The following is a 27,845-nucleotide window of genomic DNA, read 5'->3' on the forward strand; positions in this document are numbered from 1 at the left end:
GAAGCATCGCCCGCCGCAGGCTTCCACCTCCCCATGATGTATTCGTTCGACACGTGCCCAACCCGGTACCCGACTCGCGCCCTCACGAATCTTAATGCTAAGCGTGCGGCCAGCGCTGCGTTGGAATATCGAATCGTCCAACCGGCGAGGCCAACGGTCACGAGCCAATCGACCCGCCCTTCCAACGTTCGGTAACTGCCTCCCCTTCCCGCCTCATTTAAATCCCTCCCTCACCCCCTCTCCCTCTCCGCCCCTCCTAGCTTCCATTCCCTTCTCCTTTGGGTCTCCCCCCCAAATCCCATCACCGGGCGCCGCCGTGCGCATCACAATCAAGTAAATCTCTAGCGGCCGGCGGCAGCCCAAAGTATGGACGGCTTCGATCACTACGACCCGGATGGCGATGTTCGCCGGTTCCTTGACTTCTCCGTGCCGTCGCCACTTTTACTACCACCCCCACCGCCAGCCCCTATTAAGACTGGCCTTGGCACCACTGCCGAAATCCCCGCGCCGGACTTTTGGAACTTCGACATTATTGGGTCCTTGATCAGGGAGATGGGCACTCTTGGCATCCAAGACGGGAGGCCTGGAACATCATCGAGGCCGAACCTCGCAGCTGCGCAACCGACCTTTGTATCCATCCAGCCAGGCCAGTTAGATTGTAAGCCGTGCCATGCCCTAAGAGAAATAGTCCACTTTAATGGTGCGTTAAGAGTTTCCTTCCTTCCCCGCCCCTCTCAACTTTTCCCTAATGAAAACTAAACAGGAGGCGTGAGTTTTTCTTACTCTGATTTGTAGGGATGCAGCGCGTGAAGTTTGCAGTGCATGGGGCGCTGGGTACCTTCAAGCATGCAATTTTTCACCTGGAGAGCTTTCGCGAGGGAAATCAACCCGTGAAGGAACTACTCTATATCGAGTAAGGGTTTTCACTGAAATTGTTGATGGATTCTTTAGTTAAATCCCGTTTCCTAGCATCCTGGTGCCGTGATGTAAAACGAAGGATTAATTCAGAATCAAGTTTATATCAGGCAAAATTCATTCAGTTTTGATATTTTATCTTGTGCAGCCTTAGCGATCAGAACTTTGACTGGGTGAAGAACCTGCTAACCCAGTACGTTATGCTACTGAAGGCCAATGGGTGCATCGTTGTTCAAGATTCTGTTTCATCCTTCTTCGATGCCCTATGTGGGGGTATCGGTTTTGGGGTAGGGAGTACCAGTGCCCCTGGGATGGTGGTGGGGAGCACAAGTGCCCCTGGAGCATCTTCACTGCCTCCAGAGCTGGAATTAGGTAGGGGCTCAACAAAGGTTGAATTATTACGCTTAACATAAAATTCTAAGTGATGCATGCATGCATGCATGGAGACTTCAGATTTTTCATATAAAGTCCATTTTATCCTTCTTTTTCTTGGTTTATGTAATATTTGGGCTGCAAGTTTTTGCTTGATGATAGGGGCTTCGTCACCGAATAGTGGAAGGCAATCACGATCGGGGTTTTCATCGGAATCTAGTACAAAGGAGACTGATGGAGATCCTAATACTAATGGAGTGACATCTCGAGTTACCAGACCAAGGAAGACCGGAATAGCGGCGCAGGTAGTTATCAGATTCCTTACTAGATTTTGGTAACGTAGATTCCTTTGTAGATTTTGTGTCGTTATTCGTGTAAATGAATTTCTTGATGGGTTTGTGGTGGAAACAGAGGGAACGGACCACAAACATGAAGCTCAGAGACTTAATGGACTACTTCCACCTACCTATAAAACGCGCTTCCCAGGAGCTCAGATTGTGTTCGACCTCTCTCAAAAGTATCTGCAGGAAGTACGGATTGTCCCGGTGGCCCAGCCGCAAGGTCTCTCTCTCTCTCTCATATTCATATAAACACAACACAAACACACACTCAAATCTCTAACAAAGTGAATTGTGGGTGCAGATAAGAAGTATCGACAGGCAGATAGAGAGTCTGGAGAGAGAACTGCAAAGCCGAAGGGGAGGCGCAGGAAGTTTAGCCATTAGAGAAGAGATAGAGAAGCTTAAAGAAAAGAGAGCGAGGTTGTGTACCGGCCTGTCGACTTAGATCGAATACGTCTTCAGCGTCGGTTATAAGGATTGCTTTGATTTGGTCATCAATGGAAGCCAAAAAAATCTCTCTGCGTCAGCATTGCTCTACCCATATATCCGTGAGAGTGCTTCATCTAGTTTCAGTGTAATTGAAATAAACATCAAGTGGAAGTCCGTCAGTCTGTGTTTAATCCTTTTGCGTTCGCTTGAGTGGAAGTCAAATGATTTTAATAAGGATGCGGAATTTATGATCTCTAAATAAATTATGCATTTAACCAAAAAATTAGAGAAGAAACCAAGCAAGCCAGAAGCTTTGAGGTTACTTGTTACTATAGTATAGCCGGTTACCATGATGACCTGACGCTTCTTCAAGTTTCTAATACATTTTATACAGGTTTTGGATAATGTTCACAAACGGATATACGTAAAGGAAAGAGTTCACAAAGGAACCTGACCTGATGACTAAATCGAAAAATTAATTTGCTCAAAAAATTTACAAAATCAATCACGATAATCACGGAGATAAATAGCCAGCAAGATGCTTTACAGTATTAATTCCGGGTTATTTAGGATTATTACAATCAAAGTGTCTGTGTGTGTGTGTGTATTTGGTAGTGTATTTAGGACTGTTGCATTTCTCTTGGGGTTACTTTAGGTCGCTAAAATCAGTTACACACAACACCTAATCAATAAAAACTCATGATACAATAACAGTTTTACCAAATTACCATGTCCCCATGATGCACCGCGCTGCCATTCGACATACATTTACACAGCTCCTAATCAATAAAAACTCATGATACAATAACAATTCAAATAAATTACCACGTCCACGAGATGCACCACGCTTGCCTTACATTTTAGCTGTCCTCATGGTTATGATTTAATTTTAAAAGTTAGAATAAACCAATTACGTTGTACAGTACAATTAGCTGTTCTCATGTATATCTTTTAAAAAAAATAGAATAAATAGAGATAGAATGCAAAATCAGAACAAAATTCTTAGAAACGTGATCTTTTAGGTATGAGATAAACTATGCACAAGTCGATCTGGTGGCACATAAGAATACCAGCAAGTGGCACAGAGAACTATTGGTTTCAGTTCTTTGCTTCTCAGTTCCAGGGAAGTTACAGCTTCAAATCCTCTGCAAGAGAAGGAACAACAAAAAGGCTCAAATCATAAATTACACCAATACAGCAACAGCAGAAACAGCAGCAGCAGCAAAAGCAGATTTTTAATGACAAACTTTTACATGTTTCTGTAAGCTATCATGCTTAATTTCTTAAATAAGCTGTAGAAGGTTAAAAGACCGTAAAATTTTAGTAGATTATAGCAATTACCAGCTGAATTCAGAGCCGTAACTTGATCTTTTCTGACCATTTAAATATATCCGAATAAACTTGATCGCCACCCAAGTCCTCTCCGGTTGCACCTGCTGCCACTCTGACAATATCCTCAATCAATGCAAAGTTGCCCATAATATCAACATGTGCACCACTCTGGGTACCTCGGCCTTCCAAGAGATTAGCAGGAGGGGCATGATCATACTCCCTTACGTAAGTCTTGATACCAGAAGGATTGAACCTAGTTTTCCCACGCCATCCTTTTGCACACATGTAGCCTGCACTTAGAACTGGCACAGTCTCATCTCCATTAACTAAGTATACACCACCTTGCAAACAGCTCCCATCTTGTCCACCCTCAGCTGAAGTATCAATCTGGAAAGGGATGTTGCACTCAGCTGAGGGGGCTAATTTGTAAACATAAGCTCTTTCAGTAGGGATTCCTACTCCATACATAGAATACATCTCCATATCAGGAGCATTTGGTAATCTGAAGGAAAAAACAAGGAAATTTCACAGGTAAAGTTGCAGTTATAAAAGAAACAACAAAAAATCATCCAACTAAAAGGTTCCAAATAATTCCTTGGGCAAGCTTCATAATATTTTACATATGGATTGTCCCTTTATTCTATTTTAAAAGCATAATATAATTCAACAGTACATGAAACTTCAGCATCGATGCAACCAAAACGTTTGAACCTCATCAAGGAAACTCACTTTTACTTTCTTAACAGTGGAGAGACATTCCTTGTTTGGAGGCTAGAAATTGGGTCTCAAAGCTTTAAGTGTAATGGATAGTGTTTCAGAAGTGTAATTTATGCGGGGATAATAAACAATGAATCACCAAAGGATATAAGTGTCTCTGGTGCCATGGTTCAATACCATGCAATGCACAAGGTATTGCAGCACAAATTCATAAACACCCCCGCCCCCCAGGGAACAGTAATGTATTGCAGTTTTGCATTTAAAAACTCAGAATCACCTTATTCTATAGTGTATTTTTACTTTTAAGCTTGTTTTAGGGAAATAGACATAAGGAACAAGGAAATGGAATTTCATTTGTAATAGGTACAAAAGGATACTTATATATTGGCTTGCGATGGATATATCATTTACATGACATTTTCACATTATATTAGTGATAGAGACTTCTCTAATAAACATCAATGCTTGCATAATGCAATGTTTAGAATCTCGTTACCGGACCCCATAATGGTACCATGGTACCATGTCAATATCGAGTGTCAGTTCGGTACTAGTGCATTACGATATATTCAGTATAGGGCAGTACGCACTGATACTACAAACTTCATATAATATTATTATCAAATGACTCTTTTTCCTAGTATCACTTTACTAAAAACAGCCCGTCATTATTATCAGTTCTCACTAATCAATGATCATATACAAATGTATAGATGTGCAAATATACATCTACACACACACACACACACACACACATATATGCATACACGTGTTTATGCATGTACATTTATATGTCTAAATATGTCTGTACATGTATGAAAAATATGTATATACATATTATCAATGACCACCTCTCTCTTCCAAACTTGCACAAGAGATTAACCATGATGTTGTCTAGAAGATGTCTCAGAATCTCGCTTATAAGCCAACATGCTTCATTGTTTAACCTGACCATCTTCAGCCAAACTCTTTGATAGAAACTTTTAAGTTCTAGAATACAACATACGTTAGATCAAATTACTTGAACAGGAATAAAACTTCTGAGTTCCGACAAAAGTAGGGGCCTGCTTGACATATCTCAAGTTATACAAGTTCTCTTGAATATCTTTAAAAATTAGGATCAACTTCAACAACTAAAATAAGCTCCCGGTCTTATTGCAAGCCTAGAGGCTCTATGGTGGAGACACAAACCACTGTTTCCAGCATATATACAGGCGTCGCCGGCGTGCATAGCACTTTGGCCACCCTAGTTTTATTTTCTTGTGTATTTTCATTTATTTCTTATGTATTTTCGTCTTTTATTAGTTGCTGGCTTGTTTGATTGTATTTAGCTAGTGTAGTGACCCATGATGTTGTTGGATCATGGGTAGTTACATGATCTCATTTGTGGGGATCATGGGTAGTTGTATTGGGGCTATATATGGCACCCCCATATCTACTGTTCAGCAGAATATTTGGATTAAAAAAAAAAGACTTTGCTTTGGCATCTGGTGGACTCCAGACTCCTCCCTCCTTCTTCCCCTTCCTAATTTCTTCTCTAAATCAGCTGTCCCGCATCAGTTTGGTATCAGAGCCAGCCAGGGCTTTGCCTCTGTGCCAACGCCCAGATCCTGTCATTCTATTTCCCTCCTGACTCCCTCTCGGTACATCTGTAGCCGTCCTAATCCCCAAAGACCTGGTGTATGGACAGGCTGCCCCTGCTTCGTATGCCGCACGAGTTCTTCACGGAAGACTTTGCACCACGGACACCGGAGCATGATGAATGCCGACGACCAGCGCACAGTGTGAAGAAGAGGGAGAGTCTTACGTCTCTGTTCACCTCCCTCTCGATCGGCTTTCACCAGAAGGAGCAAGGAGAGGTTTCTTCTTCTATAATCTCTCCAACCAGTCAAGGGCTTGTAATCGATTGCTGTCCATCGCAGCAGGCCACAGGTTCCGCTCGGCAACCGTAGCCGCAGAGCCCGGTACCACCTCCCGAAACCGTCGGGAGGTTGAAGAAACACCAGCTAACGGGTAAGTCCCTCACCCGTTACCCAGTCTATTAACCCGGATCCGTTTCCAAAAAAAAAAAAAAAAAAAAAAAAGAGAGAAAAAAAAAAAAGGTCACATGACCCTCACGTGAGTCTCGCACGTGAGATCACACGTGACAGCTCCAGACGCAGCACGTGACTTGCACGTGCTGTTCAAAAAAAAAAAAAAAAAAAAAAAGAAGCAAGAAAGATCGTACCTTGTCGTCGACGGAGAAGAACCCTAGATCTAGGGTTCCGCCACCACTGCCGCCGTCGACGCTTCGCTGCCGCGCCTCCACCGCCACTGTCGCCGCTCTCTTGCTGCCACCGAGCCGCCTCTCTTCTTGTCATCGGACCATCCTCATCCACCGCCGCCGCCGCTTTCCTCTGCGACCACATACACCGCTGCCCGGTCACACCGCCGCCACTCCCTCCATCTTCTCCGTTGCCTCCACTCTTTCCCCAACCCTCGAGTTCTCCCATTTCTTCCCCCTTCCAGCTCACCGAGACCCTTCTCCCTTCCATACCTCATCCCTCAGACCCTAATCTTCTTTTCTTCTCCCTCCCATCTCACCGAAACCTCCCTCCCATCTCTTTCCCCGCGCCACCACCTCCACCTCCGTTGCCGACTTCATCGTCCACCCTCGCCGCTTCCTTCGCTCCCCAAAACGAAGATCGCCACCCATCGTCCGCCTCTCTTCTTCCACCCGATCTCCCTCAGCTCCTCTCCCGATCACACAGAGGGATCCGAAGCCATCCAGAAGCTTCGGGTCCCATCTAGTCTCCGCTTTCGGGCGAGTGGGCCGGCCCAGCATCTAGCCTGCTGTCACGCGAGCCCAGCTGATCCTCTGGCCCAGTATCTTGCGGGCCCAGCTTTCAGGCCCTGCACCTGGATCCAGACCCTGCCGTGAGTTGGGCTTCTACAACGACACTGCAGTCAGCCATTTTTCAGCAGCATCTTCTACAAATCGTCGGGTTCCGGTTCTGCATCCTACACTCTGACATCCAAACTCATCCACTGAATCAGATCTGTAAGAAGAGGTCGTATCTTTCCTTTACATAATTATTTTTCAGCCTTTCCCTATAAACTAGTTTATCTTTAGATTATTATTGTTTTCACTTCATGTTGTCGGTTTGAGATAGGACTTTAATTTTATAAAAGCCTATGCCCCTTGAAAACACATATTGAGCCTTACAAATTATTTTCAAATCCTCGAAAGGCAACTAGGAAATTTTACTTGAATCTAGTGAAACCCAAATCAATTTGAAGGACCCCACTTTCATTAGATTAACCTATAAAGATTTTGCATGATCCAGACCAAGGTTAGCAGTACCTAAGGTCCTGATATTTAGTTATCACCTGTGCTAATTCGAAGGTAACCAAGACTACGTCAAAAGTCGTCTTTTATTCAACATTGTTGATTTTATTTTGAATGTTAATTATATATCTAGGATTTTTGAATTCTAGAGTATGACAACTCGCAGCGGTACATCTTACTCACATGAGATATCGACCAACCCAAACCAACAGGTGTTAGATGCCATAGCAGCATTAGAAACCAGATTAGGAGCAAGAATCACTGACCTTGAAACTAGGCTGAACACTCGCTTGACTATGGCTGAAAATTCAATCACCAACCTCCAAGTGACTCACAACGATGGAGAATCTGAACTTGGTGAGATTGAACCGTCCCGCCCCAGAGGCCTTGGGCCACAACACCAAAGGGACTACCTAAGAGCACGTGAGACACCAGATGAGCATGTAATGCGCAGTATTAAGATCGATGCACCAAGTTATGATGGTCGTCTTGACCCAAAAGTCTTCATCGATTGGCTCGCTGATATGGATCATTACTTTGAATGGTATAGCTTGTCTGACGATCGCAGAGTTCGTTTTGCAAAAATGAAGCTCATTGGTCCTGCAAAATTACATTGGAACACAATAGAAAATATGCTTGCTAGAGCTAGACAACCCCCTGTGGTACATTGGGATGAAATGAAGGAGAAGTTAAAAGAAAAATATCTCCCAACATCCTATAAGAGTCGCCTGTTAGATCAGTGGCAACGACTGATTCAAGGAAACAAACCTGTGTCTGAGTACATCGCTCGCTTTGATGAGTTCTTCATGCGATGTGATGCACGTGAGAGTGTGGAATTGACCCTTTCTAGGTTTAGGTCCGGATTGCGAGATGATTTACAAAAAGAGCTTATTCTGCGTGAGGTCAATTCATTAGAACATGCTTATCAACTTGTCCAAGACATTGAGCGTTATACTAATAAGACAACCTTTAGGCGATTTGATCTTAAGGAGACCAATTATAAGAACACCCACGGTAGTCAAACTAATACTTGGAGTAAGCCTAATATTAGAAATCAAGCGACCGAGTCCCCAAAAATTAATGATCAAAAGAATAAGGGAATTTTAAGTGAACCACCCAAAATTTCTAGAGATCAGTGTTACAGATGTTTTGGTTTTGGGCATAGAGCTAGTCAATGTCCTACTAAGAAAACACTGGTCATCGAAGAAGATAGAAAAGATGAAGAGAATGAGTTGGTCTATGAACCAGAGATAGACCCTGAAGAGTCAGATGAAGGTGAGGAATCCGGCTCACTTGAGGGTTCCACTCCTTTAGGCGTAGTTAGGTGTGTCCTTACACAACCTAAGCAAGAAGATGATGACTGGAGACGTCGATCCATATTTCACACTTATATCAAATGTGGCGAACATAGCTGTAAGGTTATCATTGACAGTGGGAGTAGTGTCAATGTTGTATCCACAAGAACTGTCAAGAAGCTACAGTTAAAGACAGTGCCTCATCCTAACCCTTATAATGTGTCTTGGGTGGATAAAACCGCTATACCAGTCACTGAGCGTTGTCTAGTTCAAATCAACTTTTCTGAATATAATGATAAGGTCTGGTGTGATGTTATTCCCATGGACGTTGGACACATCATCCTTGGTCGACCATGGCTTTATGATTTGGATGTGACCATTTATGGCAAATCCAATTCCTGTTCTTTTGTTCACCAAGGAAAGAAAATTCGACTAAACCCTCTACCACCTAGACCTTCTAATGCTGGAAAGAAGGATGTGAAGGTTGAAAAGCGCCTTCAAATCATTGGCCCTAAGGAATTTGAGAAAGCAGCATCCCAAGGATCCATAGTCCTTGTGTTAGTGTCCAAAGAAGTTGTTCCTGATTTTCAAATAGATTTTCCGAAGGAAGTTCATCATGTTCTGGAAGAATTTAAGGATCTCTTTCCCGAGGACCTTCCTGATGAGCTTCCCCCTATGCGTGACATTCAGCACGCCATAGACTTGGTTCCAGGGGCGACTCTCCCGAACTTGCCTCATTATAGACTAAATCCGATCGAACACGCTGAATTGAAACGGCAAGTTGATGAACTACTCCAAAAAGGGTTCATCCGAGAAAGTCTTAGCCCGTGTGCGGTGCCGGCGCTTCTAACGCCCAAAAAAGACGGCACTTAGAGAATGTGTGTGGATAGCAGGGCAATTAATAAGATAACGGTTAAATATCGGTTTCCAATACCACGATTGGATGACATGCTTGATATGATGGCAGGTGCCACTATCTTTTCCAAAATTGACCTTAAGAGTGGTTACCACCAAATCCGTATCCGTCCAGGTGATGAATGGAAAACAGCTTTCAAAACCAAGGATGGGTTATACGAGTGGCTAGTCATGCCCTTTGGATTAACAAATGCACCTAGTACATTTATGCGAATTATGACCCAAGTACTAAGACCTTTCATGGGTAAATTCCTTGTAGTCTACTTTGACGATATCTTAATTTACAGCAAAAACAAGGAACAACACCTTGAGCACCTACGTTTGGTTTGCAATTCACTAAGAAAAGAAAGCCTATATGCGAATCTTAAGAAGTGTTCATTTATGACAGATCGTGTAATCTTCTTAGGATTCGTTGTTTCTTCTGAGGGTGTTTCAGCAGACCCACAGAAGGTCCAAGCTATTCTTGAATGGCCCGAACCCACTACATTATTTGAGGTGCGAAGCTTCCACGGCCTAGCCACCTTTTATAGAAGGTTCATCAAGAATTTTAGTACGATCACTGCACCGATTACGGATTGTATCCGGAAAGGTGAATTTCATTGGACCGTTGCGGCCTCAAGGGCATTCCAGGAGATCAAGACTAGAATGACTGAAGCCCCGGTGATGCGCCTCCCAGATTTTACTAAAGTTTTCGAAGTCTCTTGTGACGCATCTGGTATAGGTATAGGTGGTGTCCTAAGCCAAGAAAAGCATCCTATCGCATACTTCAGTGAAAAGCTGAATGATGCCAAACGAAAATATTCCACCTATGACAAAGAATTTTATGCAGTTGTACAAGCGCTGCGTCACTGGCGTCACTATTTGCTACCTCAAGAATTCGTATTATATTCCGACCATGAAGCTTTGAGGTACTTAAATTCCCAAAAGCGATTGAATTCACGACACGGAAAGTGGGCTGAATTTCTTCAAGAATATACCTTCGTGTTGTGTCACAAAGCAGGTATTGACAACAAAGCAGCTGATGCCTTAAGCCGACGTGTAGCATTACTTTTGTCGGTAAGCATAAATGTTACTGGATTTGAACGTATGATTGACGATTATGCAACTTGTCCAGACTTCGCTGAGATCTATGCAAGCGTCTTAGATGGTCACACCAGGGACAATAGCGATTACCTTGTGGTTGATGCCTTTCTATTCCGAGGAAACAAGCTATGTATCCCTCAAACATCCCTTAGAGATTTTCTTGTTTGGGAACTTCATGCGGAGGAATAGCTGGCCATTTTGGTAGAAATAAGACCATTGATATGGTCGAACAAAGATTTTATTGGCCTAGTTTAAAACGGGATGTTGCAAAAATTGTTAGTCAGTGTCGTACTTGTCAACTATCCAAACAGCGCAAACAAAACACTGGTTTATATACTCCCCTTCCTGTCCCAGATCGTCCTTGGCAGGACATTAGTATGGATTTCGTGCTAGGATTGCCAAAGACTAGAAGTAAGCATGATTCCATTCTCGTGGTAGTGGATCGGTTCTCTAAGATGGCACATTTTCTACCCACTTCCAAGACTTCTGATGCCTCCAAAGTTGCGAGGATTATCTTTGATGAGGTCGTTAGGCTCCACGGGCTTCCAACCTCGATAGTGACTGATAGAGATGTCAAATTTGTTAGTTATTTTTGGAAGACCCTCTAGAACTTTATGGGTACTAAGCTTAAATATTCCACAGCCTATCACCCTCAGACAGACGGGCAAACTGAGGTGGTCAACCGCAGTCTAGGAACCCTTCTACGATGTTTGGTAGGTGACCACCCAGGTAATTGGGATCTTCTTCTATCCATAGCTGAATTCGCCTACAATAGCTCTATAAACAGGACCACTGGCTTGAGCCCTTTTGAAATTGTCTTAGGCTATGTACCACGAAAACCTGTTGATCTTATCCCAGTAGCCCCTAACAATAGAATCTCTGAGACCGCTGAATCCTTTGCGCAACACATGCAAAATTTACATAAAGAGATTAAGAAGAAAATCGAAATCAACAATGCGAGATATAAAACGGCCGTTGACTTACGTCGACGTTATCAAGAATTTCGAGCGGGTGATGATGTAATGATCAGAATCAGACCTGAACGGTTTCCACCAGGAGCCGTTAGGAAATTGCACGCCCGAAGTATGGGTCCATACAAAATTCTGAAACGGGTTGGATCTAATGCATATGTGGTGGATATTCCAAGTGATTTTGGGATTAATCCAGTTTTTAACGTAGAAGACTTAGTTGCCTACCGAGGTCCGACAACTATTCCTACAGACCCACTCAATGAGCCTGACACTGACTGCACATCCAATTTTGAGAACATATCTCCTGCTCCTGCCTTGCCTCCTGTACCTTTTTCTCCACAGATCACAGACACAGTGGAACAGATTTTGGATGATCAGATTGTTAGTACGCAGAACGGTGGTTATCAGCGATACCTGGTCAGATGGCATGGTCGACCTCCGTCAGATGATACTTGGATTAGCAGAGATGAGCTTCAGCGACTTGCTTCAGACCTGTTGGAGCATTACCAGACATCCGTTTCGCCAGAGGCGAACTCTTCTCCGCTGAGGGGAGTTGGTGGAGACACAAACCACCGTTTCCAGCATGTATACAGGCGTCGCCGGCGTGCATAGCACTTTGGCCACCCTAGTTTTATTTTCTTGTGTATTTTCATTTATTTCTTATGTATTTTCGTCTTTTATTAGTTGCTGGCTTGTTTGATTGTATTTAGCTAGTGTAGTGACCCATGATGTTGTTGGATCATGGGTAGTTACATGATCTCATTTGTGGGGATCATGGGTAGTTGTATTGGGGCTATATATGGCACCCCCATATCTACTGTTCAGCAGAATATTTGGATTAAAAAAAAAAGACTTTGCTTTGGCATCTGGTGGACTCCAGACTCCTCCCTCCTTCTTCCCCTTCCTAATTTCTTCTCTAAATCAGCTGTCCCGCATCACTCTATTTCATTCTGGCTCTTGTTACCGATCGGTTTCTATAGGTACTGGGCGTTAAGGAACCTAGATGCTCTATTTTTAGTCAGGTTTGCTGTTGTTAGGATATCTATTTCTATAGGTCCGAACATTCAGGTCAAATGGCTTTGCTTTGGGACATAGGCCCCATAAACTGAGCTATTTAGCTCCAAATATTAATTTAGTTTGGCAAAGTCTTTAATAAAGAGTCCACCACAAGCTATAATTTGAGCCAGCTATGTCACAGGACCAAAGAACCTAACCAGATTTAACCAACTTCAAATTTTGAAGGTTATACTCCTCTTGAGCCTGTTCTGATTCTAAACTGATCCTTTAGTATATAGAACTCAGTAAATTATCAGATTACATTATCTCTTGATCATATAATTAGTATAGTTAGTTTACTAAAAGAAATTTCCATAAAACAGCATCCTCTTTAAAAGATTTATTTTCAAGTGAGATTACTTGAGGTTTAGGTATAGATCCTCACTTTGTTTCCAATGGGTTCGACCAATATTTGTAGTGCTCATATTTTGGGTCATCCAGATTATCAGCAATCCCATATGAAAAATGAGCACTTCCACGCTGCATCATCTTAGGAGCAACAAAGTGAAGAAGATCCAAAATAGAACCAGCTGTATACACTTTGTAATCAGCAACTGCCTTGATTCCTCCCCACCCCAATTCATGGTACTCTGTCCAAATTTCACGACAAGATGCATTTGAATGTGCAAAGTTGTTGCCCTTAACAGCATCCTGTGAAGTTTAAATGAATTAGATGAAGAAACTCAGATAACAAACAGAAAGACACATTCTGAGATTCATGGTAGCAATCTTCAAACAACTTGGGCAAAAAAGTATGGCTTGCATAATATATGGCAAAGGTTAGTTACACAAGAAAACTGAACCACTTCGTGTAATATTAAGAAGCAACACAGGAAAGACGAAAATCTAAGTATAAAAGGTTTGCAAATACAGGCGTTCAAAGGCAGCAGTTCATAATATAAGTCCATATATGATAAGGAGAAAAATTCATAGCACTTCATGGCCTTAGAAGGCAAACTGAATCAGTTCACAAAATATTAAGAAACCACATGCAGAAAATTGGAATTAAATAGAAAAAATGTGCAAACATTAAGACTGCTGGCATAAAACAACGGTAAAAAAAAAAAATATCATTCCACAGCCTTAAAAAAATCCCCCAGCATCAGAGTCAGAATTGAATAAACATGGTTATAACCTTTATAACAAAGGCATAATATAATGCTAATGGAAAAACTCATATCATTCCATGGTCATAAATATATCCCCCTTCATCAAAATCAGAATTGAATAAACAAGGTTATAACCTCCAGATTTGCAGATGCATGAATGCAAATTGTTAGGTGTTGGAAATAAACAACAGTGAAGACTGGGGGCTGTGAGTCACAATGTTACCTGGGCACATCACAAGGGTGTTTAAGTGTCCAAGTCTCCAAAGGCAATGGATACAGGAACCTAAAATGGAATTTAGACACAAGAACATGCCCATATTGTGTAGATTTGTCTATAAGTATTTACAGTTTTATGCATGTAATTAGCAATTTGTATAACCAATTGCTTTGTCGTTTAGGGAAAAAAAATTCTGAAAAATGCTATGTTAGACTTAAAAACTTTTGAATGGAAATGCTAGAAGTTCGCAGTCATGATGAGATCGTGTTTTCTTGACTGGAAGTGTCTTTTTCTTTTAGGGTTTATTGACTTGAAGTGTCAACAAGTGTCATGAAGTGTTCAGACACATGAAGAAACCCAAACTTAAGTGTCTGGGTAACACAGGCAAGCTAGTAGATTTCAAGTCAACCCACTGAACCCTCTTTAAACCACTAAAAGATTTTGGTGTGGTAATGGTGCGAGCATTGAGGATCATAAAAACGAGTGTTCCAAGGACATGAGGTGCATTTTAGCCTGAGCATTTTATAAAGTGAAGACTTTAACATTAGCTGTTGGTCATAGGGCTTTTCAATGCACCAACTCAGCTTGAAAAGGTCTCATTCAACTCACATAAATACAGTGTCACATCTTTATATTTACCACTCAACTACCTACTTATATTTAATTGATCAAATGAAAAATGAATAGTTGACTACATATATACATGGTAATGATAAGCATAACACCAACTTGGACAACTAAAGCATGAGATGATAGGCAAAATCCAGCTTCCCTCATTTCACATTTCCAACAAACTTCAGGAAACATTGTTTAGATGAACTATTCCATTTGAAAAGGCCTTTCAAGTCCTTTCTAATGCACACCAAAGCATCTTAGTTCAGAAAAGAGAGAAGTATTACCTATTAAGGAGGTTTTTCGCTGCATAAAGTCTATATATTGCAGAGGCAACTTTAAGTTGCTGAGTGACACACTCAGTAAATCTCTATCCGTATAAGACACCACTCTCATCACCATTGCTCAGCCTCCTGTTTCTTAACATTATGATCCTTGTAAGCTGCAGAAGTTGCTACCTTCATACATAAGAGAAGCAATAGGTGCATGTTCCACTTCCCTGCATCAGAAACAGTTTCACTTTTGGTCCCTCTACTTTTCATTCTCTACTTAGCTTGATATTAAACAGGTGTTTGTTATCCATGAAGTTTTAAGTTGAGAGACCCTGCATTTGAGCTGTCCTTGATATCCATGGCAGCTAATGTTCAAAGACTAACTTAGTCATATCAACTTTTATGATAATCTTCTAAGTAACCTGTTACTTTGTTGTCACTTGCCAACATATAATCATTAAAGCTAAACAATAATGGACAATTTGGAAGATTTTCTGCATATAAAGTAATACAGCAATTTCCTGTATCTAACATCTGTTAGAAGGCCATTGAAGAAAAATGTTTTCGTGATATTCTTCATCCTCCACATCTTTGATGCTCTGCTGCACAACTTGCTTCAATTGCTGATATCAGGTAAAAAACTATCTATGCTCGCCATCCAGTTATGAATAAATTCAATTTTTTCCATAAAACTTGTGACTGGTGCTTAACTTCTTTGTCGACTGGAAAGTAAGAACTGTGAACATATAGCTCGTGGAAGCCTATATGGAGCACTCTGTGATCATGATAATGAACCTTTCTAATTGATGCAAAATTATCTTGCTTCCTAAAATAAACATCTGCCATTCTCTACCTCAAGAAAACTCAATTTGCCATTCCAGTGAATCAAAACTAGCTAGATATTCTCACAAAACCTAAAAAGAACACCATGCTACTATCTGTTCTAAAAATAACATAACTGACATGCTGTTAGTCCTTAAACCAGTGCTGTCTAGATTTGCACTTGAAAATTTTGTTCAAGTATAAAAGTTAACTAGAAGACCCTATCAAAGGTATGAAAAATTTTGATCCAACGACTGTCAGATGGCCATCAAAAGAAAAAAGATGATTTTTGTGAAATCTCCATCTCCACATCATCTTTGATGCTTTGCTGGTCCCTTCAATTTTCCACAAGCAAACTGCAACTCGCTTCAATTGCTGATATCAGGTAAAAGACGCTATCTATGCTTGCCATCCTATCAAGAATAATTTTATTTTTTCCATAAAACCAGTGACCAGTACTCCTGCTTCTTATTCAGCTGAAAAATAGGGAACCCATGGCCTATAAATAGTGCTGATCATGGAAACCTATATGTAGCCTCTGTGATCATGATAATGAACCCTTCTCATTGGCGATGCAAAATTTACTTGCTTCCTAAAAATAAATATATGCTAGTCTCTACCTTAAGAACACTACAATTTACTGTTCTGCAGAATCAAAACTAGCCATATCACTGTTGTCTATTCTGAAAATATCATATTTGACATGCCGTTAGTCTTAAGCCAGCGCCATCCAGTCTTGCACTTGCAAATTTTATGTGAGTATAAAAGTTAGCTAGAAGGCCCTGTCATAAGTTTGAAAACTTTTCCCTTCTTGAACAAATGAGATTTCAGGTTACATTTATCGGGCACAAGTTACAGCTTGCATTGTCTTTAGTAACTTCTATCATGCCAGCTTCAGCAATCCCAACCTTTTCTGGTCAAACCTTTGCTCCATCTACACAGAATAATGTATCATATCTTGCAACAGGTCTAAGTAATAACGATGTATTATTTGCACATGTTTTTTTTGCAGACTTCTTCACCTGTTTAAGCATACTCTGTCGTTTAAAGATGGTCATCTTGAGAAGCAGCATGAACACAATTTTTGTTGGTCAAATTATTATGGATCTACTTTTGAATCAAAATTTTAAACTAGAGTTTGATTATGCTGGTTAAAATCTTTGGTAGGGAAATAGCTCCAAGTCAGATTTTATAAGAAAAGAATTTTGAATCTGAAAAGTATTTAAAGGATTGAAAACAAATTGATGGAATCCTCTACCTTCATCTTCTTCTTTTTGCCATACCATTCTAAGCACGTTATGTTCTGTATTACTTGATTGTGCAGACGTTAATATTCTTTATCACAAATGACAGAAATTCACTTCCAAAGAAACCACTACCTTGTATATATTGGTCATTTACATCAGTTTGACCGGTCATTTACATCAGAAATTTATCTGATTGTGTCACATCTGGACTAGTCATTGCAAGCATGAAAATGTAACATTTACAAAATGTGATTATTTACACCAACAAGCTGCATGGGAACCCACTATTATCCACATCCATCAAAATTGACTCAAAAGGTTGTCTAATATTACACCTGGGAATTAACCTATAGATAATTTCTAACCACACAATTGGAACAAGGCTTGTTGGTCGTGGTTAAATTAACCTAAATATCACAGCATGGACCACCTAAGTTATTCAAATTTAACAGCAATAAACTCCATAGCAAGCACAATGAGAGAGAGAGAGAGAAGAGGGGGGGGGGGGGGGGGGGGGGGTTGCGCAGAGGGAGGCGGAGAGGGAGGGAGGGGGGGAGAGAGAGAGAAGAGGGGCAAAGTAACAGGTTCAGATGCAACCAGAAGATATGACAGTAAAATAAATACATAAATAAACTAGTCTATCCAGTGTAATGATAAAGATAAATTTCTGGAAGATGCGAAAGCAAATAAAAAAATAGCAATATACCCTGAAATCTATCTGCTCAATCTTGGATGAAGGTGTCTTCGATACATCCTTTCCAAAAGATATGATTCTGCCATAGTTGACACTATGCAATTGATAATCAGACTCTGCGTTAACATCCTGAGAGACATGAGAATCATTATTCTTCTGCTTCTTAGTGTTACAGTCATAGCCCTCTTCTGGTGACCAATCTAGACCACCCCAAATAGTATCGCCACCTTTGGGAATCATTGACATAGTTGAGTCCCATGTACGAGTCATACGCATAACGTGTCGCAAGGTCTGAAGCCCAAATAAGTCAGAATCTAACACACCAGGTGCAATGGCCCTATTCATATAGAGGAAAATAATGAGGTTTTCACTTTACCTTTTCTTTTTACAAAATCAGACTGGAATCCTAAAATTTAAAAAAAGAAAAAAAGAAAACATTATGTTCTATGCCATGTGAATGCATGGCTTTTCGGCATTCATTTTTACATTTATTAACAGCAAAAGAAACAGGTTCTACTTTTTCTGATTAAATGTGTGGCAAAGAATGCAACCCTAAGCTCTTCACTTTCTAAAGTCTTAATAAATTAGAAAATCAATAAAACTGTAAATAGTTAATCAAAAAACTTAGCATGTGACCAAGAGTCAGTTATAATTGTTTCAGGCCCCCTTCTTTATGTTATTTATTCTACTATAAATTGAAAATGCCCACTTCTGAGCATAGCACATCCATAAGGCTCCATTGCATTATATATGACAATGGGGGAAAGGATAATGGCCATTATAATGCATTATTCAGTGTTATAACAATCAATTACAAGGGCATTATTTTGACTTGTGCTTTTCTCTGAATAAAATACCATTCATTTAAAGTTTAAATTTGTTGCATAAAATTTCCCTGCAAAAAGAGATTGTACCATCTAAAATTTTAATATTTTTTATCCATGAATAGTAAATGGAAAAATATTATTTTGCTGTTACTGCCCATTATTTTCTGTTATAACAAAATTCCAAGAGACATTATAACAGCAATTATTTTAATACTAAAAATTTGAAATACTACTTTTCATGGAAAATAACGGCCTTTAGAAGTGCTATAATGGCCAGTAACAGTCTTGGTGGGGGTCTGTTATAATGGAATAATATTGTTATTGAAACTTTGCACGTGATACATGACTCAACTTGAGTCTTCATACTTAAAATGCAGTAGATGAATAAAAATTTGACCGATGGTGGCAGATGCAAGCTTTAGAAATGGCTGATGACATCTATTGCAGGAAGGTGGAAAACACAATGAGATAAAACAACAGCCGCAATAACAATTTCAAAAATGGCTCCCAGGTATTAGCATAGTCTAATGGTAATTTATAGCCACATTAAACAATAATTCAAATAGCATCATAAGTAAATAAAAGAACAAATTTGCTGCATCAAGTTTCAGCAAGTGCAGAATCCCTATATTTTCTAGCTACGCAATGTATACTGCATCTTGGGTGTTAATTTTTGAATACCACATGAATAAATTTTCATTAGAAAAAAGACGACACCAGGGAAGAAGATAAGCAAATGACAGACAATACTTGACACTTTGTAGTCATATGTCAAGTCTAGATAAAACTTCAGTTGTGAGACAAATTATAATATAGGAAAAGAGACACATGGAAAACTTTCCTGCATGTCCTGAACTGGCATATTAAGTATAATTACCAGCATGAGATCCTTCCATGTTAAGCCCTTCAATAGAATCTAGGCTGAAGTAGACCAAATATCACATCCAATTTATATTATGGGGATCTTGGCAGGACAAGAAGTCAAATCAACAAATTGTCGAGCCATGGACCCTCACATGTTCTGTTTCTATTCAAGAAGAATCAAAGTTCGGATATGGAGAGTTAAATAAAAACATCTGTGAATATATCTCTCTTGATAACCAAACTGATCTCTTCATAAGTTCTTTCATCTCATTTGTTTCTCATATTCCCCTTTTTCCTTCCTTAACTTTTTGGTTCTTATATTGTTCCCTTGACTCTGTTTGGATAACTGCACATAAGTAGTTACATCAAAACATTATTTTGCTAATAGTTTACTTTATTCCAGATGCATTTTGATCAATCATCTCAAATTTTACCAGTTTTGGTAAATTGTAGAATATATTCTTGTTGAAAATTTAAGAAAATTTGGTAAATTGTAGAATATATTCTTGTTAAAAATTTAAGAAAATTTAACCACTAATCATTTTTACTTTAATCTCCTTGACCATATCTCCATGTATGCCAAACTCAGCATCCTAGAAGTAGGTTTGCAGATTGAATGCAGCTATATTTGACCCTACATGAGATAGGTGGAAGGCAAGAGTCACATTGATTTTGTGCTGAAATAATGACATTATCACTTATGTAGTTCCAGGTATTTGGACAAAATCGTTTTTTTTTTCCAGCTAATGTGCCTTGGAGACTCGATGAATAATCTTCAATTCCATATGGATCAGAATTATATGCAGCATATCATGTTATATAGAATTTCATTATATTCCAACCCATGGAATAACTGTTATCTAGCAGTTATAAACTTCTGGTAAGATATAAACAGGAATAATTGTCAATCCGTCTAAAGAAAGTACTGAAATCATTTAATCCAACGGTTCAATAACAAGAACCTTGCAACAGCGACATCTTTGGCTTCAGCTGAGAACAGTCCTGTAACTGCTTTTGGGACACCAAAGAATGGTCCTCCAATATTCATCACTGCTTTTATATGCTTCGCACACCAGTCTGGACCACCACCGCCGCCCATTGGAGCAGGTGCCTCGACCCACTTCATAAAATGCAGAAAGTACAAGACTCCCATGGAATGTGGAATAACCACCACCTTCTTTCCACCATTTGTAGATACCATAAGTTCTATCTTACTTTTTATGCTGCTTAATGTCTGATCACGTACCTGCTCAGCTCAAGTTGTAGATAATATGTAAGAGACATCAAAGAATTTTAGACATTTTGGACTAGAAGGTATGCCGCAAAATAAGTGAAACAAATACAGGTAAGAAAATATTGTCTGCAAGAGAGCTAGAAAAGAAAAAATTGAACAGAATGAGAAATAGATTGATTAGTTTCAGCAATTGTGATACCTCAGTGTTCTGAAAAGAAAGCCTCCAATCATATGCTGCCATATACATAGTCTTCTCTTCATATCCAATGCGAGCCAAATTAGCAATCAAGACTGCCCAAACAAAATAGCCAGGAGCAAAATAATCTGCAGCCACAAGTCCTGTAACTGGCCTAACTCTTATACCTTGAGGATCCAATCCAGTTTCATTGTCCAGTGACAGATGTTCAACCCAGCATAAAGGTCTGAGGAAGTTCCAACAAATGTATGAGAAAAGAAAAGGAATGAATGGAGTTCTGTGTATATGTATCTAGTGAAAGGGAATAAAGAGACTCGGAGGTAACAAGCAATTTATATTTCAGCAGATATTTCACAAGTAATCAATTTACTGTTAGATACTAATCCAATCCCAGGCACACATAAAAAGATAAAGAAAAATACTTTTTTTTCCTCCTTCACTTGACTATAACAAATAACAACATTGATAAGAAAATGAAAAATGATGCTAAATAGTGCATCACATTAACTGTGTGTGTGTGTGTTCTTTTTTCCACCAATATTGGCATTATGAAGCCTATTTTCACACTTAAAAAGTTCAAAGATGAGAAGACATAGAAGAGAGTAGCAGCAGCATTGCTGCCATTCCAATAGCCAACAGGTTGCAAACATAGCCTTAGCAAAAAGCAGGAGGAGGAGGGTAGGAATAGTAGCTGGCAAGCAGCAGGACCACAGCCAACAACCATCAAGAAGGAAGAGAAGTTAGGCAGAAAAAGGCTAGAAAGCAAAACAAAAAGGGAAAATCAGGGGAAAAGGGGAAAAGTGGTCGAATGAAGAAGGGATAGGAGTTGAAGAAAAGAGAGAGAAAAATTAGAGGAAAGAAAAGATGATGATGGTGATGATGATGATGATGATGATAATAATGAAGACTGATCTAAGAAAAAAATAAAAAATATACACAAACTTGGTGCTAGTGCTGGCCGCTGCAATCAATGTTGCTACTCGCAGCTTCTAGCTGACCTATCAGTAGCTATTGATAAGCCTACTAGTTGCTACAATATTGGTAGTAGCCTTCACTGCGCTCTTTCATTTCCCATATGAAGTTCAAATAGGGAAAGAAAACCTTAAAGCAATAAGGTTTAAGCAGGCTTGGCCTATGCAGCCCAGCCAAATTAAGCGCCTAGGCAACTGCCTCAGCACCTAGATGGCTGCTTTTGACAACATGGTATGGATCATATAATGACTACTCTAATATGGACAGGGGATTGGGTGAATAGAGATTGAGATCATCTAAGAAAAACACATGTAAACATGTCATCAAAAGAATCAAGCGGACATGGATCTCATGGATGATAAAATAAGCTTGTATTACTAAAAAATTTGATACTTGAAGAAACCAGAACCACATATCTTCCACTTTGAACCACATATATTCCACTCTAATAGAATAGAAGCCCTCCAGCTGGACCAAAAAGACCACTTGTTCAGTACTCAAGTTTGATTTTAACATAAAATTAGCACTGCTTTTGTGGATCTGAGTCGATCTATATGTAAAGCTCCAATTAAGTACAAGGCCAATCCTCAGACCGTATCCACGGCAAAAGAATAGTGTTGCATCTGAATGCAGAGTCTGAAGTATGTTCAATTTACATGGGCTGTATGCATTAATATACTCGAATGTGGCAAATTTAATAAACAAGAGCTAAATCATTGACCAAAAACTTTCAAAAAGAAGAAAATATTACAAAAACGGCAAACTCAACATTTTTTTCCACACTTGAAACATCTTCTCCGACATAACAGAAAGGGCAAGTGACTTAACCACCTCCTAAGCAAAAAAGGATGTGCTCGAGAGAATTCTGAAACACTCCTCCAAAAATTTCTCTGAAAATCTTCAATCCTGAATACCCTTTTCACTAGTCACTTTTCGAATCACTAATTGAGTAATCAGTTACTTTCAAGTACAAAAAATTCCAATTCTGTAAACAATTCCAACCTTTCAACTTCGGAAACGCATGCCTGATCCCCTAAATCCCAACTTTCCCCAAGAACCACAAGAAATAAGGAATTTCCAGCACCAAATCAAACCAGTATATAAAGAGATAAAGGTATATGAAAGAGAGAGCGAGAGGCTACCTCTTGTAGACTTCTCCGAAGGTTCCGCCCCAGAGGCGTTTGCGGAAAAGCCCATCCGCGCACTGGTGGCCCTCCCAGAGCTCGAGCCCCCCGGTGACAATCCCGGGGACGAAGACCACTGGGTGGCGCGCGGTGAGCCCCTCCTTGGCGAGCTTGACCCCCGGCGGGTCCGGCAACGGCCCGGTGATCGCTTCCGTCACGTACTGCGGGAACGACGAAGGCATCGCGTTGTAGAGGAACAGCAGGAACCACCACACCGAGCAGATGCACCCGATCAGCCAGTAGCAGCTGTCAATGCACGACCACCGCACCCTCCTCTCCCTCCGCCCTGCCGCCGCTTCCGCTGCCACCTTCGCCGCATCCTTCTCCTTCTCCTTCTCCGTGGGGGCGACGGCGGCGCCCGATGAGGAGGAGGAATCGATCTGCGACGGCGGCGGGGGCTTTTTCTCGGCCTCGGAGGGCTTCCTCCGTCGCAGCATCGACATATCGGAGCCCTAAAATCGGAATCGGAGCCCTAACCCTAACCCTAGGACGCGGCCTCGGTGCAGGAGGACGCCGGCGGTGGCGGTCGGTGTGGGGAACTGGGGCCGGAAGGAAATCCCACTGGTTCGAAGGATGCCGTTAAAAGGACCGGAGCCATCGTCGGTACGGGCACCGCCGTGTTGCCATCCTTCGACACCTGGCAACTACCAAGTGGCTAAACTGTGGCCCACCTGGAAGTTAAAAAATGAACGAGGGAATCTCGAACATCCATGGCTGAAACTGATGACGTGCCATGCTGGCCCCCAGCGTGCAACGAGTAAGTACTCGACACGTGGTCGCGTATCCATGGTGCGGTTTAAGCAGAGACAGCTGGCGACGGCAGGAGAAGCTTCGCGGGGCCGCCGGTATCGGAGAGGTACGTGGGCTTGGCTTTGCGCTTTATTTACGAAAATGCTATTACGGTAAGGAAGAGCGGAGGAGGTGACGCGTGGGTGCGTGCTATCGTTTCTGAAGGAAGCGGAACGAATGGCTGGTCCGCATCCGAGTCTGATACGGTGTGACGTTGTACCGCGAGGACTGTGTATCCAGGGGTTTTGGAATAAAAGTACCTCCCCGTGTACGTACCTGATTGCACCTGTTTGGAGAGGGCGAGTACATGGATCCTGTGGTGGTACACGCCCATGATAAGAACGATTAGGGATCCTAGCGCCATGGTCATGGCGGTTGAGGTAGTCAGTTATCTGATACCTCAATTTTGATACAGAGTTGAGAGTCGTATAGACCAATCTTCGATATGCACGATATTTTCTGTAGGCTAGTTTTATTCTGATAGAGAAAGATTCGATCACAGTGCTTGGATGGATCCAGAGGATCCGACCGGGATAGGATCAAACCACCTCTTGATCCGAGATATTTAAAAGATCGGCAGTGATGGAGGGGCCTTTCAAGCCAAACATGTGTATAAAGAGACAAACGAGGTTACGGACTGGGTTGCTACTTACGCGGCCCACCATACGGAAGGTACGCTGTGGACAATTAAGGGAGAGTTGTCTAGAGCACTTCGAGACATTTTGTTTTTTGATTTTATTGGATGTGTTCGTACCCGAGTGATATGAATGTCCCGCTTAAAAAGAAGAAGAAGGGCAAGCAGGCTATCCTAGTATAATGTTCTGTTGGCTATAACTGTTACATGGTATTTTTTTAGTCGTATCGTTTTGATGCTCGGTGGTATCTTTGTATAAACAAGCTTGTCGTTTGATTTATTTTAGGAAGAAAGAAAATATATGTTTTAAATACTGAAAGATATAGATGAAAACTACATGCATCCATTGCAAAATTATAACTTCTTATTTGGTTCGTATGTTTCCATCCATGTGGACTTTCAAATTTAACGTCGCTCGGATAAGTAATATGTTCGGGTTAGAAATCCAAACTATGTTTAATATATCATATAAAATCTGATGACACTAGTATCCGAGATTTTTTTATATTTTCAAATATCTCATCGATCAATGTCTAGTTTCACATTCAAGCGGCACCATATTAAAATGAATGTGATCGCTTCGTAAGAGTAACTCAAATAACATATAGAATGCACAAAATTCAAAGATATATTTATATATATGCCTACAGGAAGAAAGCTCCACATAAATTAATTCAAATTAGTTGAAACGTGCATCTATGAATATTGACTCAAATTACTTGAAATGCACGTCGGAGAATTTGTATGCATGTTTGAATGTTAACTTATATTCAATCTTGAGCTGCATTTTTTTTCTCTACTCTCTATCCTTCTTGATTTAACCAAAATAATGAATACTATGTTGTAAGGTACCATTGGAATTTTCTCTAAATTCAAAGAGCTTCTAAAGGTTTCTGATACTGTACGTATATGATCCAATTATCTTGTGGAATAGTTGATGCTTAAGAAGTTTGTTATTGGACAGGTGATCAAAGATAGACATGTGTGGTATCCTATTATAGTTTTGATGCAATCATCAATTAATTCAAAGGAAAAAAAATGAAGACAGACTATAAACCAACTCAATTGCCGGCCATATTTTCAAGACATTTGGCATTGATCTGACAAATATAATCTTTTTTGAAGTTTCTTAAATGTTTCACAAAAACTAATCGATGCACCAATTCGTATTATTATTGTCCTTTGAATTTGAATAAGAAATATTTTAGAAATGGACATGTTGGATTTATGCTCGAAAGTAATAATCCGATGATCCATCGAGTTCATTTGGTCGTATAAAAACAATAAAATTTTCATCATTTTCTCCCTCACCGAATGGTAAGCATCATCAAACTTGAGCATGAAAATTCCAAGAAGTAGGGAAATTGGCTATGCTCGTCTGGAATTACAAGAAGATGAACCAAAGAAACAAACAAGAAGTTGGTTGGAGCACAGGAATACGGCCAATGACTGTGAGCACATCCTTGGTCCATTTTCTATTGTTTTTCTAAAATGGCAGCTGCTAATCTTCCTCTCCATCGCTATGTGCGTTGAAAATACCACTTTGATTGAAGCTGGCTTTGTTTTGCCATCAAGTCCAGCCCAGACGTAGCTTGTTTCATATCGTGCATGGCTTTAGCTCCCTTGAACAACTCATCTGAAAATTATGGAAAGAGCCTCAAGTGCTTCAAGAGGCTTTCACTTAATTTATATCATTGTAGTTTTTTAATATTATTTTGAAATATAGTTTATATAAAGTGTTAATCTTTAGCAAGTAAATATAAAAAATATTTATTAATAGTAGCTATAATTATTTATGATATATATATATATGTATATATATATGTATGTATATGTGTATATATATATATATATTATTTAGACATTCTTATAAATATGTCTATTTGTATAATATAAATTTGGGAGGTGCGGGTCCACACCAACTTGGATTACTTTTTTTTGTTTAATTTACTTTCCAAACTTTTACTAAGTCAAGATATTTTTTAATAAAAAATTACCTTTTTCTCTTTCTGAGGGCAAGTTTAACCTTTTTATTTTTTTAAAAGTAATTAATTAGAATCCGTATTTTAATCCTTTATTAGGTATTCCTTATATTTGAAATATAGCATGCGCTAGACTTTGAAGGCTTGACAACTTTTATTTAATTCATCTCTTTCTAAGTCTTTGGAATGAAAAGAATACTAAATCATGTGGTCTGGTAAAAGCTCAATTCACATGCATGCCACGTGTGGAGTTTTAGTACCAACAATAAGCCGAGAAATTATCAGATGGATCAAGTTTGATGGACCAATCGAAATACCGTAGCATATATACGGCGGACAACAGTTTAAATATAAAGGAGGAATGTGTCGAATGACTATTAAACTAGTTCGCTGAACCTGGTCCATCTAATAATTAGACCAATGCGCTATGCCTAGTTTCAGCCGTCTTCATCTACTAAACAACTAAGCCAACATCAAGAAAAGCATAATATTTGATGAATCATTTTTTATACATTTAAATTCACACGGACTACATCTCTTTCTCTAATTTTCATATTTTTTTATTTATTACTATTGTTATCTTTTTAGCATTCATATCACCAAATCTTACCCTCTCCTATAGATTTACTTGACGATTGTTGTTAACATATATGAACTTAATAAGATAGTAGGCATGTTGCTTATTGTTGGCAATATTGAATAGTTCATATTTAGTATTTTTTAAAGCACTTTTAAGTATATTTAGTATTTTAAAAAATTAAAAAATGGCCAGAAAGCTTGAGGGTCGGCCTGAAATGTGAAACCAAGGTAAAGACCAGCTTGGATCTGAAAGGTAAGCCCAATGTCCAGGCCAAGCCTAAGTAACTTTTATTACTTTTAGGCAAAGTTTGGCCCAAGCCGAGCTAGGCCCGGCCTGGTCCATGAACAACACAAGTCTCATCTTGACCCGACCCAATCAATTGCCACTAGATATTGTGGTTTTTTTCATATATTCTAAAATAAAATCTACGAAAGAATCAAGTCTTAATATTTCGAAGAGAAAAATGTTAAAGAGGTCAAAGTTGGTATCAAAAATTATACTATAATTGACTTTCAATATGTTACAAAGGGATTTGTATGTTATACAACAAATCCACTATAAATCACATTGATTTCATGCATTACACCAACTCCCTCTTGCCATATGACATGCTATAGGTGCAAACCTGTAGCACGACTTTTAGAAAAACAATGATCGATTAAAATTTTGTAAGAAAAAAAGAAGATATTTGCTTGGATAGCTCTCAATCATCTGGATAGTAATTCATTCCTAGCAACTTATCAAGAGACAAAAATTGTATCTATGTTATTCACAATATGTTATTTACTTAATATTTAATAATCGATTCTTTTCGACAAAAAAAATCAATTCCTTTTATTTTTCACAAAATTAAAAA

At 39.8% G+C, this 27,845-nt stretch overlaps 1 protein-coding gene and 1 long non-coding RNA gene across 2 annotated transcripts; one reads left to right on the forward strand and one right to left on the reverse strand.

The window, feature by feature from the left end:
* The first annotated feature begins 1,439 nt into the window (after positions 1–1,439).
* Positions 1,440–3,002, forward strand: LOC113462825. Its single transcript, XR_003385987.2, has 2 exons — positions 1,440–1,848; positions 1,930–3,002. It is a non-coding gene; the product is annotated as an uncharacterized LOC113462825 (long non-coding RNA).
* LOC103708654 (phospholipid:diacylglycerol acyltransferase 1) lies at positions 2,838–23,570 on the reverse strand. Its single transcript, XM_008793691.4, has 7 exons — positions 22,963–23,570; positions 20,852–21,074; positions 20,381–20,664; positions 17,740–18,064; positions 13,140–13,405; positions 3,399–3,891; positions 2,838–3,202 (listed from the first exon to the last, which is right to left on the reverse strand). The coding sequence occupies exons 1-6, from the start codon at positions 23,445–23,447 to the stop codon at positions 3,408–3,410; spliced, it is 2,067 nt and encodes a 688-aa protein (XP_008791913.1). The 5' UTR covers positions 23,448–23,570; the 3' UTR covers positions 2,838–3,202; positions 3,399–3,407.
* Between the last annotated feature and the right edge of the window lie 4,275 nt (positions 23,571–27,845).

The sequence above is a fragment of the Phoenix dactylifera genome, chromosome 8 (genome assembly GCF_009389715.1).
Source record: "Phoenix dactylifera cultivar Barhee BC4 chromosome 8, palm_55x_up_171113_PBpolish2nd_filt_p, whole genome shotgun sequence".
Taxonomy (NCBI): domain Eukaryota; kingdom Viridiplantae; phylum Streptophyta; class Magnoliopsida; order Arecales; family Arecaceae; genus Phoenix; species Phoenix dactylifera.